Here is a 25,879-nt window from a genome sequence, read left to right as displayed (position 1 = left end):
GCGGTGGTAATTAACAAGTAAGATCAACTTGCTGGGCCCAAACAGGATACGGAATGCTTCTGCAACACAGTGACGCAACATGGTGACGCAGAACTGATTCTTTGACGTTCACATTCTCAATCTCGTTTAGTCAAAATGGTTCTCAAGCTTTCTCATCTAACTTGGAAGAAATGGCAATATAAGGGATATGTTGTATCTGTATGTGTGTTGGAGGGGATTCTGTTTCTTTAAGTTTCATTGAAAACCTTTGAAACTCAAGATTACCCTGTCTTCCCAGTGTTTGGAATGGTGTGGTTATAGGTAGGGAGAGGACACTTGTATGCATAAGACAAGGGAGAGAGTGCAAGGTATTTATGCAAATAATACCATGTTATGACAAGCAACTAGTGAGAAAACGAAGCGTAGTAGTCAGGTCAAAGAAGGCTAGTTGACATACTGACAATATCTTTCTGGGCAAGATGGTGTGCCGGTGTGTCTCCCCCCTTCATCAGTGCATCATGAAGCTTTGATGAAGGCACCACATGAGTTTGTAGTTGGTAGCGCAATAAAAAGGTGAACCTGAGCTAAGTATTGTATTTTTTATAATCCTTTGGAGTGCCGCAATATCTTTTGTTTTCTTTGAAACATATGTAAGTCAAAGAGCAACACAGGCACAAGTCCAGAGGGACAGGAGTAATTGTGGATGGGTGAGGGGCCATAGCACTAGCACTGAATAACTGGAATAGGGTGACATGGAGGAGGAGGTGGCTTCTTTTCCACTAACTTTATTTGAACGGAATTTAATTTGTTGGATCTTACAATGCCAAAGAGCTGAAATGGTGTATAGTCCTATGTGTAAGTTTTGCACATGACCCTCTGCAATCAGTATCTAAGAGACTGACTTGCTCACAAAAAGCTGGTTTGGTCCTTTACATCTGATATAAAACAACGATGACAACCAATGAAGCCATCATTTTTTGTGCCCTAGTCAAACATCCATAGCTGATAATGGACTCCCTATTTGTCCAGGTATGTTCAACAGAAGTGAATCAAATTTACATTTTGAATTTCACACGCGAATTTCATTTATTTTGGCTCCTGGCAAAGTAAGTCTAAAATGTTGTCCAGACATTTCACAATCACACCTAAACGAGTACAATACAACATGTGCAGTTGCACAGGCCAGGTGCAATTTAATATTCATTGTTTGAATGGGCAGTGAACTGTGTGTGTACAGGCTTTTCAATACTGCCACAATGCCTTTTCATTAACAGACACAGTTCCTCAGGCTTTTCATTCTGGAAGTACAGTGGGCAACGTGTATTAATGTGGTCCCTGTGGTTTAAGGGTTATCATTACAGGTGGAAAATAATAAATGAACGGTCCCTGCGGCTATTATTTTGACCTCTATGCACATATAAACAGCTTTTAACCTCAAATAGTGTACTATACTGTCACCAAACAGCTTCAGTGAACTCAGCTAATGGTGACTTTCCCCCCCCCCTTTCTTTTTTCTTTTTTTGCAAGGCTGCCTGCACCATACAGCCCATTCCTGTGAGGATGAGTCATCCAGACTCCATACATTTAAGGTAGGCTTTGGCTAAATTCTGGTGTAAGGAGTGTGGAGTGGTAGAGAACACTGCTGAGCCATCAAAGCTGTACTGATTTTCTGTCACATTATTTCACAACAGCAGACATTACCTGGTAAAGGAGGCCGCAAATGCGGCCCATCCCCCCACTACAGCATTGCACAGTTCTGTCAATGATCAACATTGTATTGATAAACAGATGCTGTTATTTGAAAATGGCATTTTTTTCTTGAAAACTTTTCAGTATATTGCTGTAAGTAATAGTAACTTTAACCTAAAATATTTGTTGAATAATAATTCATGACTGGACTTATGATAATAAGTCCAGTCAACATCTGTCTGAGTCAGTATAAGAATGACAGTTGACTATGTGCTTGAGTTGATGTTAAATTACTGTAATGCTCAAGAAAATATTTTATACTAGTTTTTCCAGTCTCTAATGTTCTTTAATAATTGTCCTGTAAGGATGAATGTTTGTTTACCACAGATAGTCAGGGGCCGTTAGATCATTTTTGCCTTCAACAACTTGGTTCTGATGTGAGGATATATACCATACATTCAACATGAGTGTCTTAGGAAGAAAATGGAGGAAATATCCAGTGAGCAGAACAGCTACGACAACCAGTGCTTTGGACAACGAAGTTACTGATCATCACAAAAAAGATAAGATAAAAATAAATATTTATTCATGTTTGACTAGCTTGGCTCTGACCTCCGTACTCCTTATAATTTTTGTGAGTATAGTGATAAAGAAATTGAAGCTTATGCCTAATTTTTGCTCCGTCGTATGACAAATCTGACTTTATTCTTCAGTTGTACTGGCTCTGGGTAGTATTATTTAAATGCCTAAATTTAAATGTATCAGAGCTTACCTTATCTGTAGCCCCAAATCCAGTAGACAACAATAAAGTCCTCTAATACAATTCCTGCTGTATTTTTGCTGTCCACTGTTGTGTATGTGAATATGCTGGGCAAGGATAGAGTTGGTATGAACAACAATCTTTGTAGTCTTGCTTTACATGTCAAATTCAGGTTGCATCCCAGGAATTTCCATAAACCCCATTTAAATATTTGCATTAAGCATCACAGGAAAGTGAACTGCAAGTAACTATTGAAGCTCCTGAGCTGAAAAACAAAAATACAGTTCCCCAAATTGAACTTATTGTTTGCTTTTTAAGTCGCCATAAATATTTGCGGTGTTGGAAGAAGTACTCAGACTTTTCATTTCAGTAAAAGTACTGTAGCCATGCTACAATGTAGAAATACAGTATTGGTATCAAAATATATTTACAGTCATTATGCAGAATAGCCCATTTCAAACATCATGTCATATTACTGGATTGTACTGTAATAAGTAATGGATTAATGTCTTCAATATTTGAATGTTGCAGCTGGTAGAGGTGGAGCTGATTGTAATTACTTTAACATGTGCTGCTGCGTAGCTTAACCTATAATAATAATGTATCAGTTAATGTACAGTATATTTTGTATTAATTATCTAAATATGCAAAGTAACTAAAGTAGTCAAATAAAAAGTACAATATTTGTATAAAGTATAAAAAATGAATTGAAATACTCAAGTAAAAATGCCACAAACTTATTGTAATGTAATTAACAGGTAAAATTAAAAGTAATGCTTTATGGGAAAGTTCTATAGGTAAAATGCAGAATCAATACGGGTGGCAGACTATTCATCAGTCCTCATGCTTCATGGATGTTGTACTAAACTAAAGTGAAGTATTGCTTTAAGATATCAGCTTCTCTAATTAGCCAGGGGACAAAAGGATCATAGCTGACGCGTTGCCTTGTAGGAGTAAAAGCATTGTAGGAGTCATTGCATATGTTTAGACTAAAGTGTGGGAGTCTGTGCATGTCTTACTGGTCATGATAAAAACATAACATCTATTTTATAGCCTTAATTTTATCTAAAGTTTATCTTTATATGTCCCAATTTTGCAGTGACTACACAGTGAAACAAACGTCTGAACATTTTAAATAAATGGATCATTGTAGTCTGTCCTGTTTCATTAAACTACATAGAGGGTGATCTTTGTCTGCTAATTATTTCTGTATAACTACTATTGCGACTACAGAATGGCAATTGAGGTTTATTATGTTATTAGCTATTAATTCAGTAGCAATACATCATAACTTATATGTTTAATTCAAAATGATAGACACTTTTAAAAGTAAAACTGCTTCATGTAGTAACTTAAAGATAAGATAATAAGTGCTCAGTCTTAAAGCGGAAATACCAGTTAAGTCAATATGGTCTTTATTAAATAATACAAAAATAGAGTTCTCAACTTTGTGACGCATTTGCAGAGGTATGTTTTCCTAACAAATCACAACACATATCATGTAATGTCTCTCAGGGAGGCAACACAAGAATGGGTCCGACATGATCTGAGATTCTACCTGCAGTTGCTAAGCAACATCCACCTCCAACCTCTGAGTCTGCCCCATTGGTCAGCAGGAAAAACGTACAAGGCAACCCATTGGCTAACAGAAAGTTAATAAACTTTAGCCAAGACATGCCTGCCTGTAAGTGCACGTGCATGCACACACACACATACACACAGAGTGAAGAGATTCTTGTGAATGAGAGCAGGAGAGGGTGTCAGTACTTGCGCAGTACAGTGCTGATATATGCATTGAGCTTCTGAGCTAAAAATAAAGATCACACTCAATGCTGTGCCACTGGAAGTTGCAAGACTGAATTCAAAGTGACAAGTCTAGTTCTCTCCAGACTACTGAGGTTCCACTCTCACTACGGTTGAAGTATGTTCCGCCATTCATGTTTAGTACAGGGTTGTCATTGGCTTCAAGTGGTTCCCACTTCTCACAAATGAACATTGTAAAGATAGTCCTTTGTTAAATTACAAATACCAATGGCTCAAACAATGAACACACCGCGCACAAACCTAAGTGGTTTGACCTGGGTCACTATTCAGCTCTTTTCTCCACTATCTATACGATTAGAGATAAATATATATTTTAATACATGACAAGTTTCCCACAATAACTTAACTGGTGGTTGTACAGCTACTGTACAGTATGTAGAAGCAGGCCTCATTTAATTGCCATGCTACAATTAATACAATATGCTGTATACTTTCTGTACACAGGAGTGGGACCTCTGTCTTCGATTGGACAGTGCACCCATTTCTCATAATGAATTATGATAGACTGACCATCCAAAAGCCCAGAAAACATTGAATGTTTTATCATGAACTCTTCAGATTGGCCAACCAAGAATATCATTTCCTGTGGGATTTAGGAAGAAGCACAGCACTTGACTAAAAGTCTATCATGACCAGATTTCAACACTTATCTTGACCACTGCCATTAAACCAACACTATAAAATATACTGCGAGTACCGAAGAAGTCTACGGGACACACTTTCAAAAGGATTGGTCATTTTTGGGTGCCTTGGGCAGGATACCTGCATGTCTTACCAGCACAAAGATTGTTTTAGGTGTTGAGCGGTCGTGCAGTCCTCTCACCACCCTCTCGCCTTCAGAGGGTCATTGCCCAACAGGTGCAGAAACTGCCACGTGTAGGGCGGCCCAAGAAGGTGCAGCTTTGTTATTCGGAGTGGGCATCTCCTAGCCTTTGCCTAAAAAGACATAGCCTACAAGGCAGCAGGTGGATTTTGGGGTCAGAGTTGCCTTCTCCTCGCCTGTTCCTAAGAGGAATGACCTGCCAGGCAGCAGGTGGTTTGGAATCAGAGTTTCCCTCTCCTATCCGATGTGTTGACTAGACTGGGTACCATCGGACGTACCATACGAGCATGCAGAAGGACCAGGTCTGTCAGTAGGGACATTTCCTTTGCCAAAGGGCCCTTGCTGAGGTAAGGGGCTACCTCTCTGCAGCCTGCGGTTGCAGTTTATCGTCATGCCCAGGACACTATCTTTGGGTATTTTTGGGTAGTGGTAGTCTAAAGTCTGGAGATGAGAGCTTTTGACCAGAATATCAACAGTTGGAATCCCTGGATAATTTAGGTAGGGAGAGTTGGCAAGAAATGCTATTCACTCCCTCAGCAACCTCAGCTGAGATGCCCTAGAGCAAAGCACATAACCCCTAATTGCTCCAGTGGAGCTGCTGAATGGTTGCACTGGTAGCTCCCCACTGTAGGTGTGAATATGGTCATGGCAAGATACAACTGTAGGTGTGCACTTTGTTAACACATCGTTGGCTTCAGTGTTGTTCATGGTGTGTCTGTTCTCTGCTGTAGCAAGTTAAGCAGCATTTACATTATAAAGCAGCAAATAACTACTGTTAATCCTTAAAGGAGTACCTCACCCAAAAAATTACTTATTTTCTATCAATTACACACCCCATGAAACCTTGAATTCATGGAGATTTTTTAGTTTTTGTCACATTCCTAAGCCAATAATTTGATAACCGGCAGAAATATGCTAATGTTTCCGGTAGGAGACTCAAAGGAGACTCTAGGAAATACACAAGGTCATCAAATTATTGGCTCAGGAATGCGTCAAAAGCTAAGCTAAAGCTTGAATTCAATGCTTCATGGGGTGTGTAATTGATAGAAAATAAGTCATTTTTTGGGTGAACTATTCCTTTAAGATTATTCTATTATAAAAAAAATAAGACGAGAGGACAAAGGTCAAGTGGTCCATGTAATTAATCACTGAAGAGAACATTCACGCTTAAAAAGAAATAAAGGGCGCTCGGGTGGCACAGTGGTAAAGCAACAACAGCATTGACAACACACAAATGTGTGTGGGGAGGAATTAATTGACATAACGACTAAATTGGGGAGAAAAGGGGGTAAATAAAATACCTCTAATAGTCGGGCATATACATATAGGAATATTTTCATTTTTTTTCCGTCAATAATCTTCCCTTTGTGTTTCACCAATGCCTTCATCAGGGTCTAGTTCAAGTTCATGTACAACAGAAAGAAAAAAAAAGTCTTTTATGCATGTTTTTAGCTTAAAATTAGCTTGATTAGTTTATTATGTACATCAAAATGTAGTCAAAATAACAAAAATCACAATAAAAAAAATAAGACTAAACACAATACCATGGTTTAACAATAAAGTGGATCAGTTTTGTTAAACAGGCCTCGAGTTAACAGCCCGACATATTTACAAATGTTGAGGAGAAACAGTTGGAAAATGTCTAATGTGCATTGTCCTGTTAAAAAAACCCACATTAAAGTCTTCTCCATGAAACCAAAATAGCCAGATGATGGGGAAATGATGACTTTTTACATCCTCCTGGTGACACTCTTGAATTTCTGGGAGGTTTTGTAGAAAATTGACTTGGACTTTTGAGGTCCAAGAAGGCTGAGATTACCCTCAGACACGCTTCTTACCACTCTTCTGCCAGGCTGATTCTCTGCTGAAGCTAGGGGCAGAAAGGGGAAAGGTTAGGAAAAATACAGGTGATTTATACTTGTGAATCAGGAATTGCAACTAAAAGAAAAAACAACAACAACAAATCTAAAGAGCAATAAAAGTCTATCCTCAAAAATACAACTCTATAGCGAGCCAATCGCATTCCAGTAGGTTTGGATTTATAATGTTGAGGCTGCTACATTGTCTCAGGGGCTCCTGGTGAAACGGATGAAGAACTCTTAAGCAACCCTAATGTAGAGGTCTCCTTCAATCAGGAAAAATCGATGTTATTGTCTGCTGATGCTCACCCCCAAAACGACGCACTTTCATGGGTCTACTGGCCACAGGAGGCTCTACCTTTACACGCTTAGGTGCTGAAAGGTCCTGTGTTCCCTCCTCCGTGTTCCTTGATGAAAGGGTAGAAACATAGGTTCAATCTCCAATACTATAATTTTTTACAATTGCTCAAAAAAACTAAACAAAAACACAAATACAATTAAGTTATTCAATAAGGCATTTTTTAAATGTTTTTTTATCACGTAATGTAAATGCATCAAGATGTAACCAATCAATGCAAGTGTCAAAATAATTCTATGCGCAGACACCTTACCGGGCTAATTTACGCTTTCCTTGTGCAGCTGACGTCAAAGCCATGTAGGGCGGCTTGGTACGTCTCATGTCTGACAAAGATGGTATTGGTTCTCTGTTGGACACAAATTACTGTTAGTGTGGTATTGCTTGTTTGGATTAAGAGCTCGGACTTGGGATCATAGAACATTTGAAAGATTTTTTACTATTTGTATTATTCTTTTATTGGGTTGTTTTCTATATGAGCAAACTTGGATCAAGAGAGCTTTTCAGAATAATCTTTGACAATGTTTATGACAACTGTCAATATATATTTTGTGTTAAAACCAGTAAATTCAACAACAATGCATAAAGTATACCATTCAACAATGTGGCTTCTCCAGATATGTTACACAAGGAGATGCATTACCTTTTCAACCTATATATTTCTTTGCCTATAATGTATTGACAGTTTTGCCCCCACCCTGTCTTTAAAGCCATAGTTGAATACAATGATGCATGAAAACTTAAATCAACCCAGGGCCTTCAACAGTATAAACATTTATTTCAGTATGTTCAATCACTCATTCAGCTTCGCAAGTTAGCAAATTGGAGTATATTGTCGTTAGATTTCTTTTTGACCAGAAGCCAACAAAAACTCAGTGCTTATAGACACCGTTTGATTCAGGGTAGAGGTCGACCAAGAAACAAAACAAGATTGTCTGTCAAAGTTAGTGCTGAAAAATATTGATATGTATCCAATTGTGGTTATTTTATAGAACCTTACATTTGTCATTAAAACTGTGATTCATAACATCACAGGTCTTTCTTGTCATTCATTTTTCAGAACTTGAAAACAATTATTATTCAGAGAACAATATGGGCCACAGAGAGCGTCTTCCCTGAGATTGGGAGGTCGGGGTTCAATCCCCGTCCGGGTCATACCAAAGAATATAAAAATGGGGCTTGGCACTAAGCATCAAGGGTTGTATTGGGGGTAATTCCCTGTGACATGCTAGCGGCATGTCCAGGGGGTGTACTTGTACATCAAGCTGCCTCATGCTACAGAAACAGGCTCCTGAACTATGCGCCATATGGCCTGGAAACCGTTGGTTCCTAAGGCTACTTACTTACTTTACCAATACTGCACTTGACACATGGACCAAATGATACCCATCGCACTAGAGCATCTTGTTTAGAAATCAAATTTGGACCGCCTTTACACATTTATTTGCGGCCTCTGTTATTTGGTTCATAATGCGATTTGGGTATTTTCTATTAAATTATTCAGCTCTAGTCAGGCGGCTGTAAAGCATGCCATGCATGAATGAAGTGTTAAGTTAATTTATTACCGCTTTACTACCAAAAAGAGCATTGAGCCACCACTTCAAATAATGTGCCAGTTTCAATCTACAGAGCGTAGAGTAACTTGTATTGAGAACGGCCAGTCCAACTTCAGGTGATTTATACAGCTAAGTATAAATGAAACAAACAAACAAACAAACAAACATTCTTTCACCTTTTAGTGGTCTGTTGCTTCCAGATGTTGGTCCCAGTAGGCCTAAGAGGTTGGTTGTGGACTGAGTGGGCTGCAGATGTCGAAGCCTCACAAAAGCTGCCAGTTTCTACTATGATGGTTGAATTAGCAATAGGACCATCAGACTCAGTAATGTCAAAAGTCATATTCGGATCAATTGATACAGGGGGATGGAGTGGCAGGGTCAAAGGAGCATGTTCAACAGGTTCTGGTGTAAATTCGAGCGGTAACATGCCCTCCTCAAAGGCTTGTGCCTGGGCAAAACCAGTGGTCTTGGGGCTCTGTGGTGGCATTGACACAGCAAGGTTTCTTCGGGTGGGCTTCCTTGCAGGGGCGTCGTCATTCATCCCAATGGTATGATCTCCTGTACCACAAATGCAATACAATAATTACAATAAGATAATCCAGGTTGAAGTAAAACAAGCCATATTTCAAGTCAAGCCGTATTTGGTTTGGCTCAATAATTTTGAAAGTATATTATCTGGCACTGGCAGTGACATAACTTTGGACTATGTATATAATGTGGTTTCCCCAGGTCTGCAACATTCTTTTTATTGTCTCCGCCAGGAGAGTTTGTTTTCACTTTCCGTCAGCCAAGCAAACATTGGTCGAGCCTCACGTGACACTTGACAATACGGTGAAATAGTGTGATCTGATTGGCTAGTGACATATAACGGGCTATAAATACATGTGTCACTTTGAAAGAGTCTTTGCCTCTTTCAAAGTGAGGTAAGACAGGAATAATCACTAAATGGCTGAGAAATGGCGGATACTGTAACAATTGGATAGGACACTTACACAGACAGGACGGATAGGACACTTATACAGACAGGACGGATAGGTCACTTATACAGACAGGACGGATAGGACACTTATACAGACAGGACGGATAGGACACTTATACAGACAGGATGGATAGGACAGTTATACAGACGATAGGACACTTGTGTCATGTTACTATGACACAGTAACATGTTCTATTTTTTGTAAGAATTAGAACATAAGAATTAGAACATTCTCTCTGGCGGAGACTTGTGCTCCGAGGAGCACTTTTTCTAGTTATATTATAGTTCAGTGTCCTCACATGTCATCTGCATTCTGCATAGAACCTCAAAGTTCCCTCCCATGGTTCCCTAATGCTCTCATTTGATCATACAATTTGTAGATAGATTTATTAAATCTATTATTCATTCATTGATATGCCGATGCACATAATTATGTTTGCTAAAAAACAGTGACAAAGCAACCATGACAGTCTTAAAGGTTGCCTAAGAGAAATCACATTTGATGTCTCACATCCTTCAATTCTTTTACTAAAATGGACCTCCCCGGGGCGGAGCTACTCTCAGTTCAGAGAGGGAGAAGCACTCTTGGGGTGCCCTTTTTTTCTTATTATTCACAACTGTAATATAGCTGACATCCTATCATGAAGACAAATTGTCCCTTATTTCGCCAAGCAACCCACAAGACAAACCTGTATCGAAGGAAAACAGATTGCCAGTTGCAATCAATCAATATTGTGACGATAATAATGTATTTTGACGATAATATAAATTATCTTTTTAACTTTTTCAATCTACAAGCTCGCAACACGCAGTGAGCTTGTAGATTGGCTATTTTAGAAAACCTTTCAAAAAAATGTATAAAGTATTAAATAAGGCTTAAAGGTAGGGTCAGTGAAATGTTTTGGTTTAAACAAAAAGTTTCTTGTTATAAAGGTTAGAGCTCTATATTCTGATAGCAATCATTGCTATATAGTGTTTGTTCAGTAACAGGGGTCTCCCATGTCCCTTTTCACTTGTTTAATCTGTATCCTGACTGAGTTCTCTAAACCGATTGAATAAAATTGATATCCCGACCTGAACATTTTGTTTAACAAACAGCTGGAGAGACATGGAGACTCCTGTGACTGAAAAAACACAGAATATAAAGCTATTTAACACTTATTTTTACCAAATAAAATCACTTACCCTACCTTTAAGTGGTTAAAACGTATGAAATATCACGATAACTAGTGTCATATTACAATATCTTTATAATATCAATATACTGGCCAGACCTAATGTATGCATGTCTTTCCTTTGCATATAGAGAACCTTTCATCCAATCAACTTCATACTTTGTGGGTGTGCTTCTGAGGAAGAAGGGAGTACAATGTCAAGTGTGAAGGCGATCAGATAAGCGGTTCTCCAAAGCTGTCTAGGTACCGGTCTGTGTCAGGATGGGGACCTCAGGAACAGACTTATCATTCGTCCTAGCTGAGCGCAAGCGAACCGTCTAGTCAGTTGTGAATTTGGTGCTGACCATACACGTGTCCGTGTGCTCCTGACTCACTCAACAATCGTCAGGCTGCGCTATTGCAGAGATAGATAGAGATCGTCTGCTAAATGACTGTAATGTAATGTAAGACATTTGCTGCAACAAATACTGTTTTACATGCTTACAAACATGGATCACACAGACTATGAAAAGGATGAAATATGAAATATTATATTCACTTCTCCAATGTCATATATGACCGTCATAATATGTAAATAAAAATAATGTGCGGAAACATAAAGATGATTAATGGAACTATACATTACCCTGAATAGATATAACACAATATTTAACAAAATTGATTCAGACCTCAGACTGCACAGCAGGATGAGGGGACAGTGATAAATGGATCATTTCTGTGACGGAGGAGTTGTCCCTAGCAATAAATGGCGGCAGAGTTCCTTCAATCACATATTTTTGGGTGTAGGGGATTAATACATGCATGAGTTGCTATTTTTGGCGGAAGCTGACTGAATTAGGGTCGCCTGGTTGCCGCTGTCTGTTTCTTTTTTTCATGGTGCTGCTTTTTTAGCTGGTGGGCAGGGGAGACTACGTCTGCTGACGTCGTCCCTGCCCTGCTTTGGATTTGCATTTTCATGAATGAAGCTCAAGAGGGGTTGGGGTGAGAGATTGTAGATAGACAGGGAACAAATAAAGAAAAGGGGGGGGGGGTGTATACACACAGAGGGAAAGAATGGTCCAATAGTAGCAATACCCAGACCGACAGACACTGGGAGAAAAAAGAACAAAAGAAGAGAGAAGGACACGAAGGAAGAAAAATGTGTCGGGGAGAGAGAGAAGGAGAGAGTATGAGGATTGAAGATGGCGTGAGAGTGCTAGGAGGGAGGAGGTAGACAAAAATACTATGACAAAAGAGAAAAAGGGGAGGAAGATAAAATAAATTGAAATTTGGCAGCACAGTGAGTACATTTAGGCAAATAATGTCCCTCTCCTGTGAACCTGAGCATTTGCTGCAATGTCCCTTCTAATATTTTTGAGTAATCTCACAGTTTGGCTATTTATATCCACTCCACGAAGAGTTAACATTTCCATGCATGCCCTAAAAAAAAAGGAAAGAAAACCTTCAATATGATTGGCTTACAAGGCTGCAGGGTGGAGCCATTTTTCATAACATGCAGTGGCTAACAGAAAAGGCTGAGGAAGCAGCGAGGGATTGATGAGATTGATATTGATTGATGAGAAGGACAGAAATAGGCCACAGACCCCCCTATTTGGTGTAATTGTTTTTATCTCTGGGACCACTAATCTACACAAAATCCACAGTGTTAATTTAACACCCTAAGGGTCCATTTGGTTCCATTACACTGTCGGAGTTATGGACCACGGTCCATTTGGTTCCCAACTATCAATCATTTAGCTGGGGAACCCTTGGAACCCCCAAAGACCCCTGGGGGTCGCCAGACCCCACTTTGAGAACCAGTGTCATAGAATAATAAAATACTGAGCTACAGTATAAAAAGAGAAAGATATTTAATTGGCAGGCATTGTGATTTGGTTCTTGGCCAGCTAGACAGGACAGCCGTCATATGTTATCAGTGGTGCTTTATGTGGAAGTATCTGAATATGTTAGATAATTCCACAGTTACCTATAGATACTAGTGTAGATAGACTGTGTTGTATGTAGTTGCGTCACGATACACAATATTGGGATCATGGTATCGATACGATATTAATAAAAAAAAAAAAATCCAATTATCAACATTGGCCAAGAGAAGTAAGTTCTCACTAACTGTAAACCACATTGTTTATTGGACAGATAGACACTGTTAATAATATAAATGCATAAATATAAATTCCATATTGTTGTCATCTGGATTTTTTTCAAGTCCTGCCTGCATACATGACTGGCAGGGTATTGTTATCGTTCCCGTCTGTGTGCGTGGCTGTGAACAAAATAACCAGAGAACGGATGGGCAGATTTTCATGGAACTTGGTAGGAATGATCAGTGGGTTGGCCTGAAGAGCTGATTAACTTTTGGGTCAAAGTGTCAAAGTCACCATCAAGGTCAGGGTCAAAATTACATAATTATTACAAATACTTCTTCCCAACTCAGGTTTGTATCCTACCCAAACCTTTTCACTCTCACCCATACTTTTTGAATTGGCTTACCGGTAGATGTTTTCTTATGCACTACATGTGTGTATTATGCATAAATTGTGCTTGCAGATGTGAGTTTCCTTTGTGTATAAAATATCCTATGTGAATAAAGATTAACTAGCTGAATTTCTTGTATTCTTAACAAAACAGTGGTGCAAAAATGTAAAAATTCCCACAATGTGTTTCAATTAAATGGAGGCCACCTGTTCAGTCGAAAATATCATTATAGTCAATTTGGGGGGCTATATTTCACAAACGTCCTTGTTATGCTTCCCTAAAGGTTTGCATTGTGAACCTTTTCCTCCCTAAAGGAAGTCTTGAGTGTTCATTTCATTTCATTACTAAACTTTGGTTTGGGGGCAGGATGTCTGCAGCGCTGCATAACTGTAAATCAAACTGTATTTTCATTTATGAACTTTTCTGGTGTGTATTTAGCACTCACAACTATCTGACCCTTAGATGACAACCCCCTCCCCGTTATATAGAGTACAGTAAGAGAGAAAAAGATGGAAAGGTAGAGAGAGTTGGCTTTGATGCAGGTATGCAGGGGTTTTAGATTAATGACAGGGGGGTGGGGGGTAGATTCACCTTTGGATGATGAAGCGAGGCCGAGTGATATTCTTTTCTTATGGCTCTCTGCACCTGCAAGTCAAATACATTGATTAAGAACAACTATCAAAAGAAAGATATAGTCGGCATTCACACATATACACTGTATACATACAGTACAAATAATGGATCAATTGGAAATATTTTGGTGTTTCAACCATGTTGTCTTCACTGTGCGGGCAATGACACACAAACAAACCCTTACAAATAATTTGTGTTCTTATCAGGCAATAACTGATATCTATATTGTTTAGAGTTAGAAACATTGCGTGAAAGGCTATTGGTATACAGTACTGATACATATGACATGCATATAAATATGTACCTGTACATTTTTATTTAAAATAATTCAGGGGTTGATATCAAGGTAATATAGCATTTCAAGGTCAGGAACATTACTTTAGACTCAGCAAATAACAGCCAAGAATTGACCTTTTTAATGAAGAAAGCTTACCAATCTATTTTATAATGCAATAGCAATACAATCGACAGCTTGTAGATGAGCCATTTTCAATATTTTAAAAATGTTTTTAAATAATAAAAAGGAACGATTTTGTACACGGTTTCCACCCAACAACAATATGCAAGTGTTGTTGTCATCATTCTGTAGAATACATCTTATCAGACACACACACACACACACACACACACACACTTCTGAGATGAGTCGATAAGCAAGATTGGCCAAATAAAATCTTGATGTAAATTCAGAAATAATGATCAACTATAGAAAGTGCAATTTCAATAACAGCAGGCCTACACAAATACCACTGGTATGTGCAACTAAAAAGCAAGATGCAATACCATTAACAGAAATTTGGCATTTAATGTGAAACTAAGACGTGCAAGGAGGTGATCCACATATATTTGTCTCCGACATTTTTCATATTCCATCCTGATTGGCTAAGATTGGCTTCCAAAGTTTGCAGGATTAGTCAGTTTTGAACAAAATGCCTGAAATCATGAACACAGCTTGCGATTTCCGTGAAATGTTACATGCACATTCCCAGTAGGTATTTCACATCAGCCTGATGGTGGCGTTATAACAGGCCGATTCGTGTTTTTACCTATAACTGTACCGATCTGTGTAAATCTTTGTATGCACACTCCCTAGAGGCCAAGGAAAAACTTTTGCCCTGCATTTTTCACATCTGCCTTTTATAGTGCCAACTGGAGGCCGACTTAAGTAAAACATTTTTAGCGGTGCCAACCGCTCTACACTTGACTTTGTCCGTATGTCCGTCCGTCCGTCCGTCCGTCCGTCCGTCCGGATGAGCACGGGATGAGCACGGCAAAGCAGCAACACATACAAACACACGCACACACACACACACACACACACACACACACACACACACACACGGACTTGGAGATTGCCTATGCCATCTCTCCTCTCATTGGCCACACGTGCCACTGGTTGTCCGTCCGTCCGTCCGGATGAGCACGGGATGAGCACGGCAAAGAAGCAACACATACAAACACACGCACACACACACACACACACACACACACACACGGACTTGGAGATTGCCTATGCCATCTCTCCTCTCATTGGCCACACGTGCCACTGGTTATCAAAGAGCGGTCCAGGGACCCCCAGCGTATGAGCACGGGATGAGCACGGGATTTTAAACAGCTATAACTCCAGTTTCCAGCATGCCACCAAGTCCAAATTCAGTATGTGGACTTAGACCACCAATAGGGACGAGCATGCATTGCTGAAGCCCCGCCCCCTCTGTCCAGGGACCCCCAGCTCAGCAAAGGCACCGCTTCCTTCACACAGGGTGTGATTTTTTTTTATATTACTCCTTCAGATTGAATCCAAATTTTACGCAAATCGGTACACATGATCTCTATAGTCATGTGATCAAGAGGGATGTGTTTGATTTTTCATTTTCTATCATGATTGGCTAAGATTGACATCTGAAGTTTTCAGGAGTGGCCCAAATTGAACAAAATGCCGCAAATCATGAAATCAGCGTCCGATTGCGGTGAAACTTTGCACGCATTTTTGCACTACATTGAGGAACAAATGCCACCCTTTTAACATTGCCCTATTATAGCGCCACCAGGAGGCTGATATTTGCAAAACTTTTTTTTTATATTACTCCCACAAATTTTGTCCAAACATCACGTAAATCAGTACACATCATCTCTATAGTCAAGTGATCAAGACGGATCCGTCCGGTTTTTCATATTCCATCCTGAATTCCGAACATTGCTAGCCCACACTAACTTACCTGACCTGGCGGAGACCTGTGCTCTGAAGAGCACCTTTTCTAGTTTTTCTATAATTCATTCATTTGTCTGCATATGTCCGAACTGATCTGCAGATATAATAATAGACTTCAACCAATTCCTGCGGTCACTTTCTGTCCCTACTCTGTGCCACTCTGCCTATACTCCTACACTCGTCCAGTGATTTTCTTTCCACTTAGGATCTTTGCGCGATATTTGGCCTGGAAGCGGTGGTTTAAAAAAAAAACATTTACACAAAAGATTGGTAGCTTTTATGCTTGTGGGAGTGACTGCAGTGAACTGCAGATGTGTGAAGCTCTATATACTGTATATGGTCGCTGTCGGGAGGAAACGTCATATGTCCTACTGTTACTTTTCAGGATTCAAATAAAAAAATGCGATGCGCTTTGAGCTTGTAGATCTGCTATTTTTGCCACTTTTGTGTGACACTATAGTATGACAAAGTAATAAAAATAAAAGTTGAAATATGGAGATAAGAGGTTTCTGCCCAACAGCAACGATATGAAATGTTACAATTGTATTAGTAATTAACAAGATACTTTCACAAAAATCATTGGTAAAACACCAGTATTACTGTACAATTATGTGAAGCTATGCGTTGTACTGTTTTTGATTTATGTTTTACAGCAATATTTTACAGGCTCAAACGGGCGAGTAGACAGCGCAGCCAGCTGATCCAGAGTGTTTCAATAGTGCGTCCAGCCAGCGAGCCATTTATAATGTTGAGCATTAATGTAAATATGTACTAAAGAACCGGCATATCTGACGTAACTATCACATGACATCGCCTGAAATTAAAACAAGGCAATAAGAAGGATGGAACCACGCAATAGGAAATGACCAATGGATCATGTTAAATAGAGCTATGGTGGAGGAAATGAGCTCTGAAAAGAACCCTGATAAGAGACAATTCACTGTGAGTAAAATCAACAATGACACCTGTTAACAGACAGTATTACCTATAGAGCACTGGCACCATTATGTTTGTGCTCAGGGGTTGTGAAGAACCAGGTGTCACATTACACCATATCATTCAGCGGCAAGAGCAGACAGACGAGGCCAAAAAAGTGCAAAATATAAGACACTGAGGAAACAAGAAAGCAGTGGCGGAGGGGGACAGGTGCAGAGTGCACTGGCTGACAAATGATGGACACCATCATAGTAATTGAGTATTGTTGGCCAGCTTTGGTTCACGCTCCATTGTCTGTTACAGCTTGGATGTCACGAAAGGCTTGACTGAAGTCTGGGTGCTGCTGGGTCACACAGGGATGACAGATCAAAAATACTGGATGTAGTGCATTCCCGTCATGATCGCAGAAAACATGTTACCTCTGATGTATGTGCACAAAAACTGTCTATCTTTAGAAAGAAAAAACAAACAAACAGAAATTGGTTGTACTGAGAAGATTGTATCTACTCTCATTTATACTAAAATAAAATGTGGACAAGTTCTATATGTAAAAAAAAAAGGAATAATCCGTTCACACATGAATTGACAATGCAAGTCTGCCATCTCAGTAATTTTCATTATGGAATCTTCAAGTTTGATCAGCAGAAATTAATATGTGGGTATTGTCAAATCTAAGAATTTATTTTGGCAGTATAAGCCTACTTCTCTGTGAATTTCAAGCAGAGAACTCCAGTATTGTACTCTAGTACAGCACGACTGACAAAGAAGAACATCTCTTTCAAAAAAGCCACTATGCAAATCAGTCTTTGTAATTCTGTTAATTTGAAGTGTGTTACTGCACTCTCAAACCCAACTTGTAGGTAAGATTTTTACTAATATTTATTTACGCCATGAGTTTATAATAATTGACTCAATGTTTGAATACGCAGCAGTGGATTCAATGATATCTAACTGTAAATTACAGAATCGTATTGTATTTGTGTGTATGCATTTATGTCTGTCCCGGGTATAACTCGGGCACCGTGAGACTGAAGAACTTCAAACTTGGTGTGTGTGGCCCCCAGATGACCCGGGGGTGTGCAGTGCCAAATGGAAAAAACACTAATATCTGCATTTCTCTGTTAGGGTTAATATTTCAGTGTGTTGTCACTTCTGTTGTACCCTACTGGCTCATCTGCCAGTGAGGGGCCCACACCAGGAGGACGTAGCGTCTTTTACCACTGTGTCACCCGAGTGCAGCATCGGCTTCCCTGACTGGCACAGGTTGGCCAAGCTTTGCGTCACTTTTGTGTACTCTGTACTCTGACAACAGGTATTGCATAACCATTGGGGAATGCATTCCAAACATGCATCGCTCCTGACTTGCATGGTCCCCGAGTAGGCCTGAGCCCAGAGTACACCAGTCTAGTAATGATAAATGTCACCTTTTCAGACAGACTAACATGGAATGCCTCAATATTGAATATTGGTCTTTGATATTTGTTTAGAGAGAGATAGAGATAGAGGGAGAGAGAGAGAGAGAGATTTCTAAATAAATATGCCAAGATGAATGTATACAAAGCACTTTTTCTTAAGAGTGGTATATAAGGTTGATTGGGTTTTATAGAGCTATGATTATAAGAAAAAGGTATTGCTACATTTTCAAGTCAGACACTTTGAACACAAAGACTTAATTTGAATGGGTGGGTGAAAAACACCCCAAAACAAACCAATAAACACATCATTTGTATGTGTGTGTGGGGTGGATAGAAACATCCCTAAACAAACCCATAAGAACTATCAAAGTGAATCAGGGTATTGTGACTTACTGCAGGGGCTGTTCTGGTGGTAAAGCAGGTGGGAGAAGGTCAGGACAGGTGCTAGATCCTGGCAGAACGTTGACTGCCCTGCCTCGTCTGCCTTGGGTAGTTCTTCCATAGTTTGCTCTCCTAGCGAATTCTGCACCAGACCAGACTGGTCTGCCCACACCACACCTCTCTCTTTCAACACCAGTTGCTCTAGCTCACGGTTCTCCGTCTCATCTGCTAGTGTGATAAGTGCAGCTCCATGCAGAGCACAGTATTGTCGGCTATAAGCGGGCAACAAGATGTTCACCATTCTGAAATATAACAGAGCAGAAATCAGAACAGAAAGGTGTTAAGGACGAGTGCGGTGTCGTACAAGCCTCACTATTGAACAAACATTGACATTCTAGTTGCTTGAGTGAAATCAGTGACACAGGTCCTGTCAACCTACTTCTGCATACGCTTGTTCTCTTGATCCTGAAGCACGGTGAGCTGGATCATCTGCTCAATGTGTTGTTTTAGGTCATCTACTTGCAGCTGCAGTCTGTGGATATGGAGGTCTTTTTTGAGGACCTGCAAGGGGTGAGAAGTGAGAACAGCCTATTCAGTTATTCAGAGATTGCCTATTCTAAAGGAATAACTACATGAACTGGCCCTCTGGCAAGAAGAATTATGGGAGACAACACAGCAGGGAAGCTTCAGAATTTCTCCTATGCCATGTTTCCTGTGAAGACCTGCCTTATCTTTGGAGAGGAAGGATGAGGGAGGGGTGGTGGTGCAAAAAAAACAAAACAAACTCTGACGTAAGGAAAGTACGAAACAACAGCAAAGAGAACATTTGACCGGTGGGTGCATGATAGTTCTGAGCCACTTCCTGGAAAGAAGGATGAAGGAGAAAAAAATAAATAAATGGTTTTAGGTAACTGGCGGCTGTGTGAGGGATGAGTAAAGGGTATTGATTTATTCTCTTCAGTGATCCATGAGTGAGCCGGAGAAATAAAATGAGCACGCTTCTAATTACTGGGAGAACAGATGGGAAGAAAACATAGACAGTCACGACACCAGTAGAGAGATAGCCTACCTTCCAAAATAAACAAACAAAAACACCAAGCAGCGAGCCTTAAAAGCATCACAGATCACACAGACATGACGGTTCTTCCCCTTATCTTATGTTCGTCTGTTCTCTTATTACCCTAAAACTGATCCAATTTACAAATCAAAGAATTAGTCAGGTGAATTCTCGCCTCATAGTTTATAAGCATTTCCATACATTTTAATGCCTAGAAAATATTCAAGAATAAATATTTTGGCACAAATGGCCAATATCTTAATTGCATACATCAATTCACATAGCTTTCTAGGCTGTGGCCAGCCATTCTGATTTTGCAAGCAAGTCAAAATGAGCTACTGGCTGAAAATACAAACATATGTAACTAAACTACTGTACCCAAGATGCAGCGCCCTGAAATTATTAAAGCTGCATTGTGTGACTAGTGGCCCAGATAAACAAGTGGAATTACTATAACAAGCCGTTGTGTTTCAAAACAAGGCAGGTCTTCTCCTCCACATGTCACCTCCCTCGGGCTCCTCAGTCTATCAAATGCCTTCATACACACCTTTCTCCCATGGGAAAGCCTGGAAATGAGGTTACACACAGACACGCAGGCCAAACTTAGCTAATACTGGTAGTCCGTTTCAGTTTTGTTATCACGACACAGGAAGAGATAGGTAGACCGTTGTCACGGACGTGTGCACTAATTGGCCGGTAATGTTCAGACAGCATATTATGTTTTTTTTACCAGGTTGCCAAACCTGGTCTATATCTACACTCGCTAGTGGTCACTTTTTCCCCATTGGATGGTCCTTTTGTGTGATTTTTTCCTCGTTGGCTGGTCATTTAGCCAATGAGGGCTCAATGTCCTCTCAGAATATGGGATCTAAAGACGACCCGCAATACTGTGTTCTGCCACTGTATGTATCTGCAACCTGGTATAATATGACTGTCATATTTCTCTTGTTTAAGTTTGAATAGTCCTAAAACAATTTAACTATATTCAAATATATATTATTTTATATGTTGATTTAAAAAAGACAATTTGACCAACATTTGGTCTGCCGTCAATCTAAGGGTGTCGCTAGAGTAATGGCCATAGGGTTACAAAAATCATTAGGGTTCATCCTCCAGGGAGCATGAAAGTGTGCAGAAGATAACATGTCAATCCAGCCTGCAGGTCTTTTTACGCTGTGGTGCCGAAGGGGCCAGTTGTCTAGAACAGGGTTGATCTGCATGCATGTCCACAAAAGTAGACATTCTGTATGTCCCCACAAAATTAGACCAATCATGGTGAACTACACAGCTCAGCTGACACTGCTACACCAATCAATCAGTCCTCGCAACATATGGGGAGTTGCATCATGATCCGAGATTTCCAGGGAAAATAAATGCATAACCTATGGTTCAAGAGTTATAGGCCAAAGGGTAAAGCTGCCTGTTATAGTGCCACCATGAGGCCAATTATATAGCCACAGATGAGGCCGGTTTGAAAACATTGGGGTGGAATTACTTCCTTGGGAGTGTGCATGCAAAGTCAGACGGCAATCGGTCCAGCTGTTTGCAAGATTAGCAAACACACACACACACACACACACACAGAGGCAAAAACAATCTCCGCCTCCTGGCCTGTCAGAGGGCGCTCGGGTGGCACATGGGCCAAGTAGCTGTCCATCACAGGGACGTTATCTAGGGGTTTGAATCCACAGCGATGCATCCGGCTTGCCGAGCATCTACACAAACACAACCGGCCATGTTCAGGGGAGGCAATCTTTCTTGCCTCCCGACTTAAAAAATGCTCGATACATTCGATCATGTTTTCACTCACATGAGTTTGTCTGTCTGTCGGGCACTGCTGGACCAATCGGCGTGAAACTTTGCACACACTCGCAATCACATTGCTTGGCGTCACATTTTTTTGCCCTTGTTGCAACAGCTGACGGGTCAGTCAATGCACTCAACAAAGGCTACACAGCGCTGTATCAAAGACCGTCAGTGTGCACTGCTTTGTTTGAATTGTCATTATAATACATTGAGCAGTAGGCATGGCTACTAATCGTATATGTTTATAATTTTACAATGCCCAGTTAAAAAGAAAATCTCAGATTATCTCCAAATGATATAATGTAGGTTGTGTTTACCTCTGGAGGCTGGGCATCCAGCCCCAGCAGCTTCATCTCATTCTCTACCCGATGAAGCCAGCCATCATTCTCCAGGAACCGTCTTTCTGCCTCTTCCGTACGCTTGTGTATGTGCTGTCTCTTTGTGAGCAAAGCGGCCATCCTGCGCTCATGTTTACAGGTAGCCTGGTGGAAACAAAATACAAACAAAAATAGATTCAAATTCATCATCATTTACAGATGTTACAGGAAAATCCAAGCCTATATTTTGAGAAGTGTTATTCAGAGAGCAGTATGACGCATACCTTTGAATATCAACAATGCTCAACCAAAGGAGTAAAACTAAAGGGATGGACAACTTTGATGCTGGTGTACTAGTGTTTGGAATGGAAAAATAGTTGGAATCAATTTGTCAGCCTCATAAGGTTACAGTAAACCCAGAGCTGAGGCTCAGATGGCTTAGAGCAGCCAGGAATGGAGCAGCATTGTCACTGTCCCATAGGGGTGTGAAAGAGTGGCTAAAATATCCATAATGCAGAGAAAAGTGGAACAATGACTCAGCAGTTGTTGTTTCTGAGGAGATGAAATAATCTGTAGACAGCAGAATATGTATTGTTACCTTCTCGGTCTTTTCTCTGGCACAGAAGAACTGGATCTGCAGGTTGTTCTCCTCACTGTGGCGCTGGCGCAGCTCATTCTCCTTCAGTTGTCTCTCCAAATCCAGCTGTTCTCTCCTGATCTGGGCCCGGCTGGAGAAAATTGTCTGCAACGATTCAGACACCCTAGAGACAGAAAACGGTACAACTTGAATATCACAATATCCACGTCCTTTACTTTTCTTAAAGATAGACATTTGAAAATGTACATTTCATCAGGAAAATTGTACTTTAATACAACTTGATCAGCCAACTGGTATGGCCACTGAGGATGTAGAAACATTTTTAATTCTATTCAGTTGCAAGTATTACATGGACAGCTATTCAAAGAACTGAACCGTTCATTAATGTGCCATGTAGCAATGGAACTCTTGCTTAGGTGCTATGAGTGGGTTATAACCTAGAGTTCATGTATATAAGTGTTACACAGAAATGTTCTACAATTTCACCCAAATATTGAAACCCACTGCAGTAGCTTTTCCTCATAAATGTTGTCGTTTGGAGATGATACCAAATAATTAGAAACTGAGTCATCTCATCATTTCGAAAGAACAATATCGTTCAGTGATTTATGGAATATTCTTATGATATTCTAGGGTTTAACTAGATCATTTAAATTTTACTGAGATAGGTGGTTACTGAAACTCATATACATAAGTTCATTTGTTTAAAATTCGGTTGACAGATGGGCTGCATATAAATGCAGTCCCTGTCAGGCAGAGGACAGGAGGTAAATAAGCAAACTGGAGTGCCGTCGCTGAAATGTGACTGCACTCTCCAATGTAACCCCTGTGACGTAGGAACCGTCGTGGCCTTGCTAGACTGCTGAATTTTTAATAGTGAAGCGTGCAGCCTCTCTACAGAGGCTCTCATTGTGCGAGTTGTGAATTCTGATGCCGATGAATGAAATGTGTGGGACTGAGACTCATTCAGTTTTTCCATGCAGCGCTATCTTCACAGGTCCACCTAAAACCACAACATCTGACACCCTACCCGAGATCTGGGATCTGGGATCACAATCATGACAATGTCTCTGTACCACACAAAAATACAGGAATTCATGAGTCATAATTGTTGTGGGTCTCGGTAAATTAGAAACAGTTCAGGAGGCGCATGGACATCCCAAACATTTCGAAGGGTGCTGGATTCTGAATTAGATTGACCTGTTACCCTGAAGAGCTTTTTTCCTCTCCACATTATGCTTCCTGAATTACTTAATTGAAGATATAATATTCGGGAACGATGCAAGTCGCTACACCCGTTATACCCGTTGTCAGAGTACCTGTTGTAACAGTCACAGTGTCCCTTTTGTGCACATATATGGAGATATCTGTATCTGTGTGTCCGAGTCCCTTTCATGCCCATATATGGATATCTCTATATCTGTCCGTCCATGTCCCTTTTATGCCCGTATATGAAAATCCATGATGTCATCAGTATATGGTCATATATGGGCATACCCCAAGCCCCCAGAACCCAGTGTTTGCATTTAAGCGCATTGGATATGCTGGCCATTCATAGGTACTGCAGCTTAAAACGGCTGGGGCCACTGTACATGAACTAGCAAAAACGGTTTCGACCAATGGGCTTGACTCACATTCTTGCGCACGGGGCTACGCTCATCACGTTTTCCAACCCGGAAGAAGGGGTGATTTCGCCTCATAAGCTGGGTGAGCAACTCAATGCAAGTGGATGGGAGGGGATATCCGGTGTCCTCTCTATTGTTTTTAACTGTATGGCATACCCATGTAGGGGCATATTGGGTGGATCGGCGGTTCTGGACAGCTGGTTCTCTATGCATAATATATGGGCATATTTTCAGATCTGTGGTTCTGTACAACCGGCTATCTGAACGACTTGCCGCCGGGAACCGCACTCCCTCACGTACTCACCGATGCGTGTGCCGAGTTTGAAGTCGGTCGGTCCCATATAGGCACATGACCATATATGGGCAACGCGGTCAGATCTGCGGTTCAGCAACCGGATCTTCATATATGCCTAATCAGTCGGATCCGCGTTTCTGGACAACCGCCTATCCGACCGACTTGACACGGCATACAAATGTCCCTCAGGTAATTGGCGACACTCGCACCAAACTTGAAGTTGGTCGGACGGACGGTCCTTGAGATGCATGAACTACAGACGGACAGACATACATATGCACGTACAGAGATTTTATGCATTTATTGTAAGACGATAAGAATAGTAGAGAACTCTATATATATCTGGGTCTAACATACATTGTGGCAGGGGTGAGCAAAAGGTAGATCACAAACTACCAGTAAATCACAAAGGCTGTGCAGGTAGACCGCATGCCATGCGCCTAAACAAGTTCAAATTAAAATATTGAAAAAGAAGACTCTTCTTTTTGGCATCTGCCATTTGAATTAAGGTAACTTGCTTGATTGACATGAAGAACGGCCTGTCAGCTCCCTTCACAGCTAATTTAGTAGGCTATGGGTTAATGCAGACCGTTTTGCCAAACTATGCCCGCATATAAAATGTTTCAGGAGAAAACCAATCAATCTTCAATCATCGATAACTGAGGGGGCATGCGTCCTCTGCGGGGTAGCAGTAGTTTTTATTAAGATGTGGTACATGTGCCATAAAAACACACCATCACACAAAAACGTGAAACAAAACAAAAAAAAAGTGGAACTCTAAAAAAGGTTTGGGAGCTGCCATACCCCATTTGTAATGTATGTTTGTTTTTCTTTTATGAGTCTTTGGCACCAATGTAGCACACAGAACTTCCAGTTGACTCAGAGTTGCTCTGCACAACTTGCGTTAGCCTCCTTTGACCCCGACCATCAATGAGCTGTTTTCAACCACTGGCCTGACGTTGGCTGCATGTCCTTTGAGTTGTGAACCATTGCAGATATAGACGGACACTGTTGAGCGTGAAAAGCCCAGCAGTGTTGTACACAGACACATTCAAACCAGTGTGTCTGGCACCTACCATCAAGCCCTGTTCAAAGGCACTTAAATCTTTTTTCTTCCACAATCCATGTCT

At 40.5% G+C, this 25,879-nt stretch overlaps 1 protein-coding gene across 2 annotated transcripts in view; it reads right to left on the bottom strand.

The window, feature by feature from the left end:
* Positions 1-6,542: 6,542 nt before the first annotated feature.
* Positions 6,543-25,879, bottom strand: part of kif18a (kinesin family member 18A) — a 33,592-nt gene continuing 14,255 nt past the window's right edge. The window contains exons 10-18 of one of the 2 annotated variants that reach the window (XM_084047782.1): positions 22,830-22,992; positions 22,232-22,396; positions 19,491-19,612; positions 19,064-19,353; positions 14,066-14,119; positions 9,022-9,403; positions 7,546-7,638; positions 7,244-7,341; positions 6,543-6,945 (exon numbers count right to left, since the gene is read on the bottom strand). In XM_084047782.1, the coding sequence (XP_083903908.1) occupies positions 6,806-6,945; positions 7,244-7,341; positions 7,546-7,638; positions 9,022-9,403; positions 14,066-14,119; positions 19,064-19,353; positions 19,491-19,612; positions 22,232-22,396; positions 22,830-22,992 (1,507 nt within the window). In that variant the 3' untranslated portion in view covers positions 6,543-6,805. Of the gene's footprint in view, positions 6,946-7,243; positions 7,342-7,538; positions 7,639-9,021; positions 9,404-14,065; positions 14,120-19,063; positions 19,354-19,490; positions 19,613-22,231; positions 22,397-22,829; positions 22,993-25,879 lie in introns of those variants that run through there. The other variant, XM_084047783.1, reaches the window with a different exon arrangement.

Source organism: Gymnoscopelus microlampas (genome assembly GCF_963454915.1).
Source record: "Gymnoscopelus microlampas genome assembly, chromosome: 1".
Lineage (NCBI taxonomy): Eukaryota > Metazoa > Chordata > Actinopteri > Myctophiformes > Myctophidae > Gymnoscopelus > Gymnoscopelus microlampas.
Note: the sequence above shows the minus strand (reverse complement) of the source record. Positions and strands in the feature narration are given on the sequence as shown.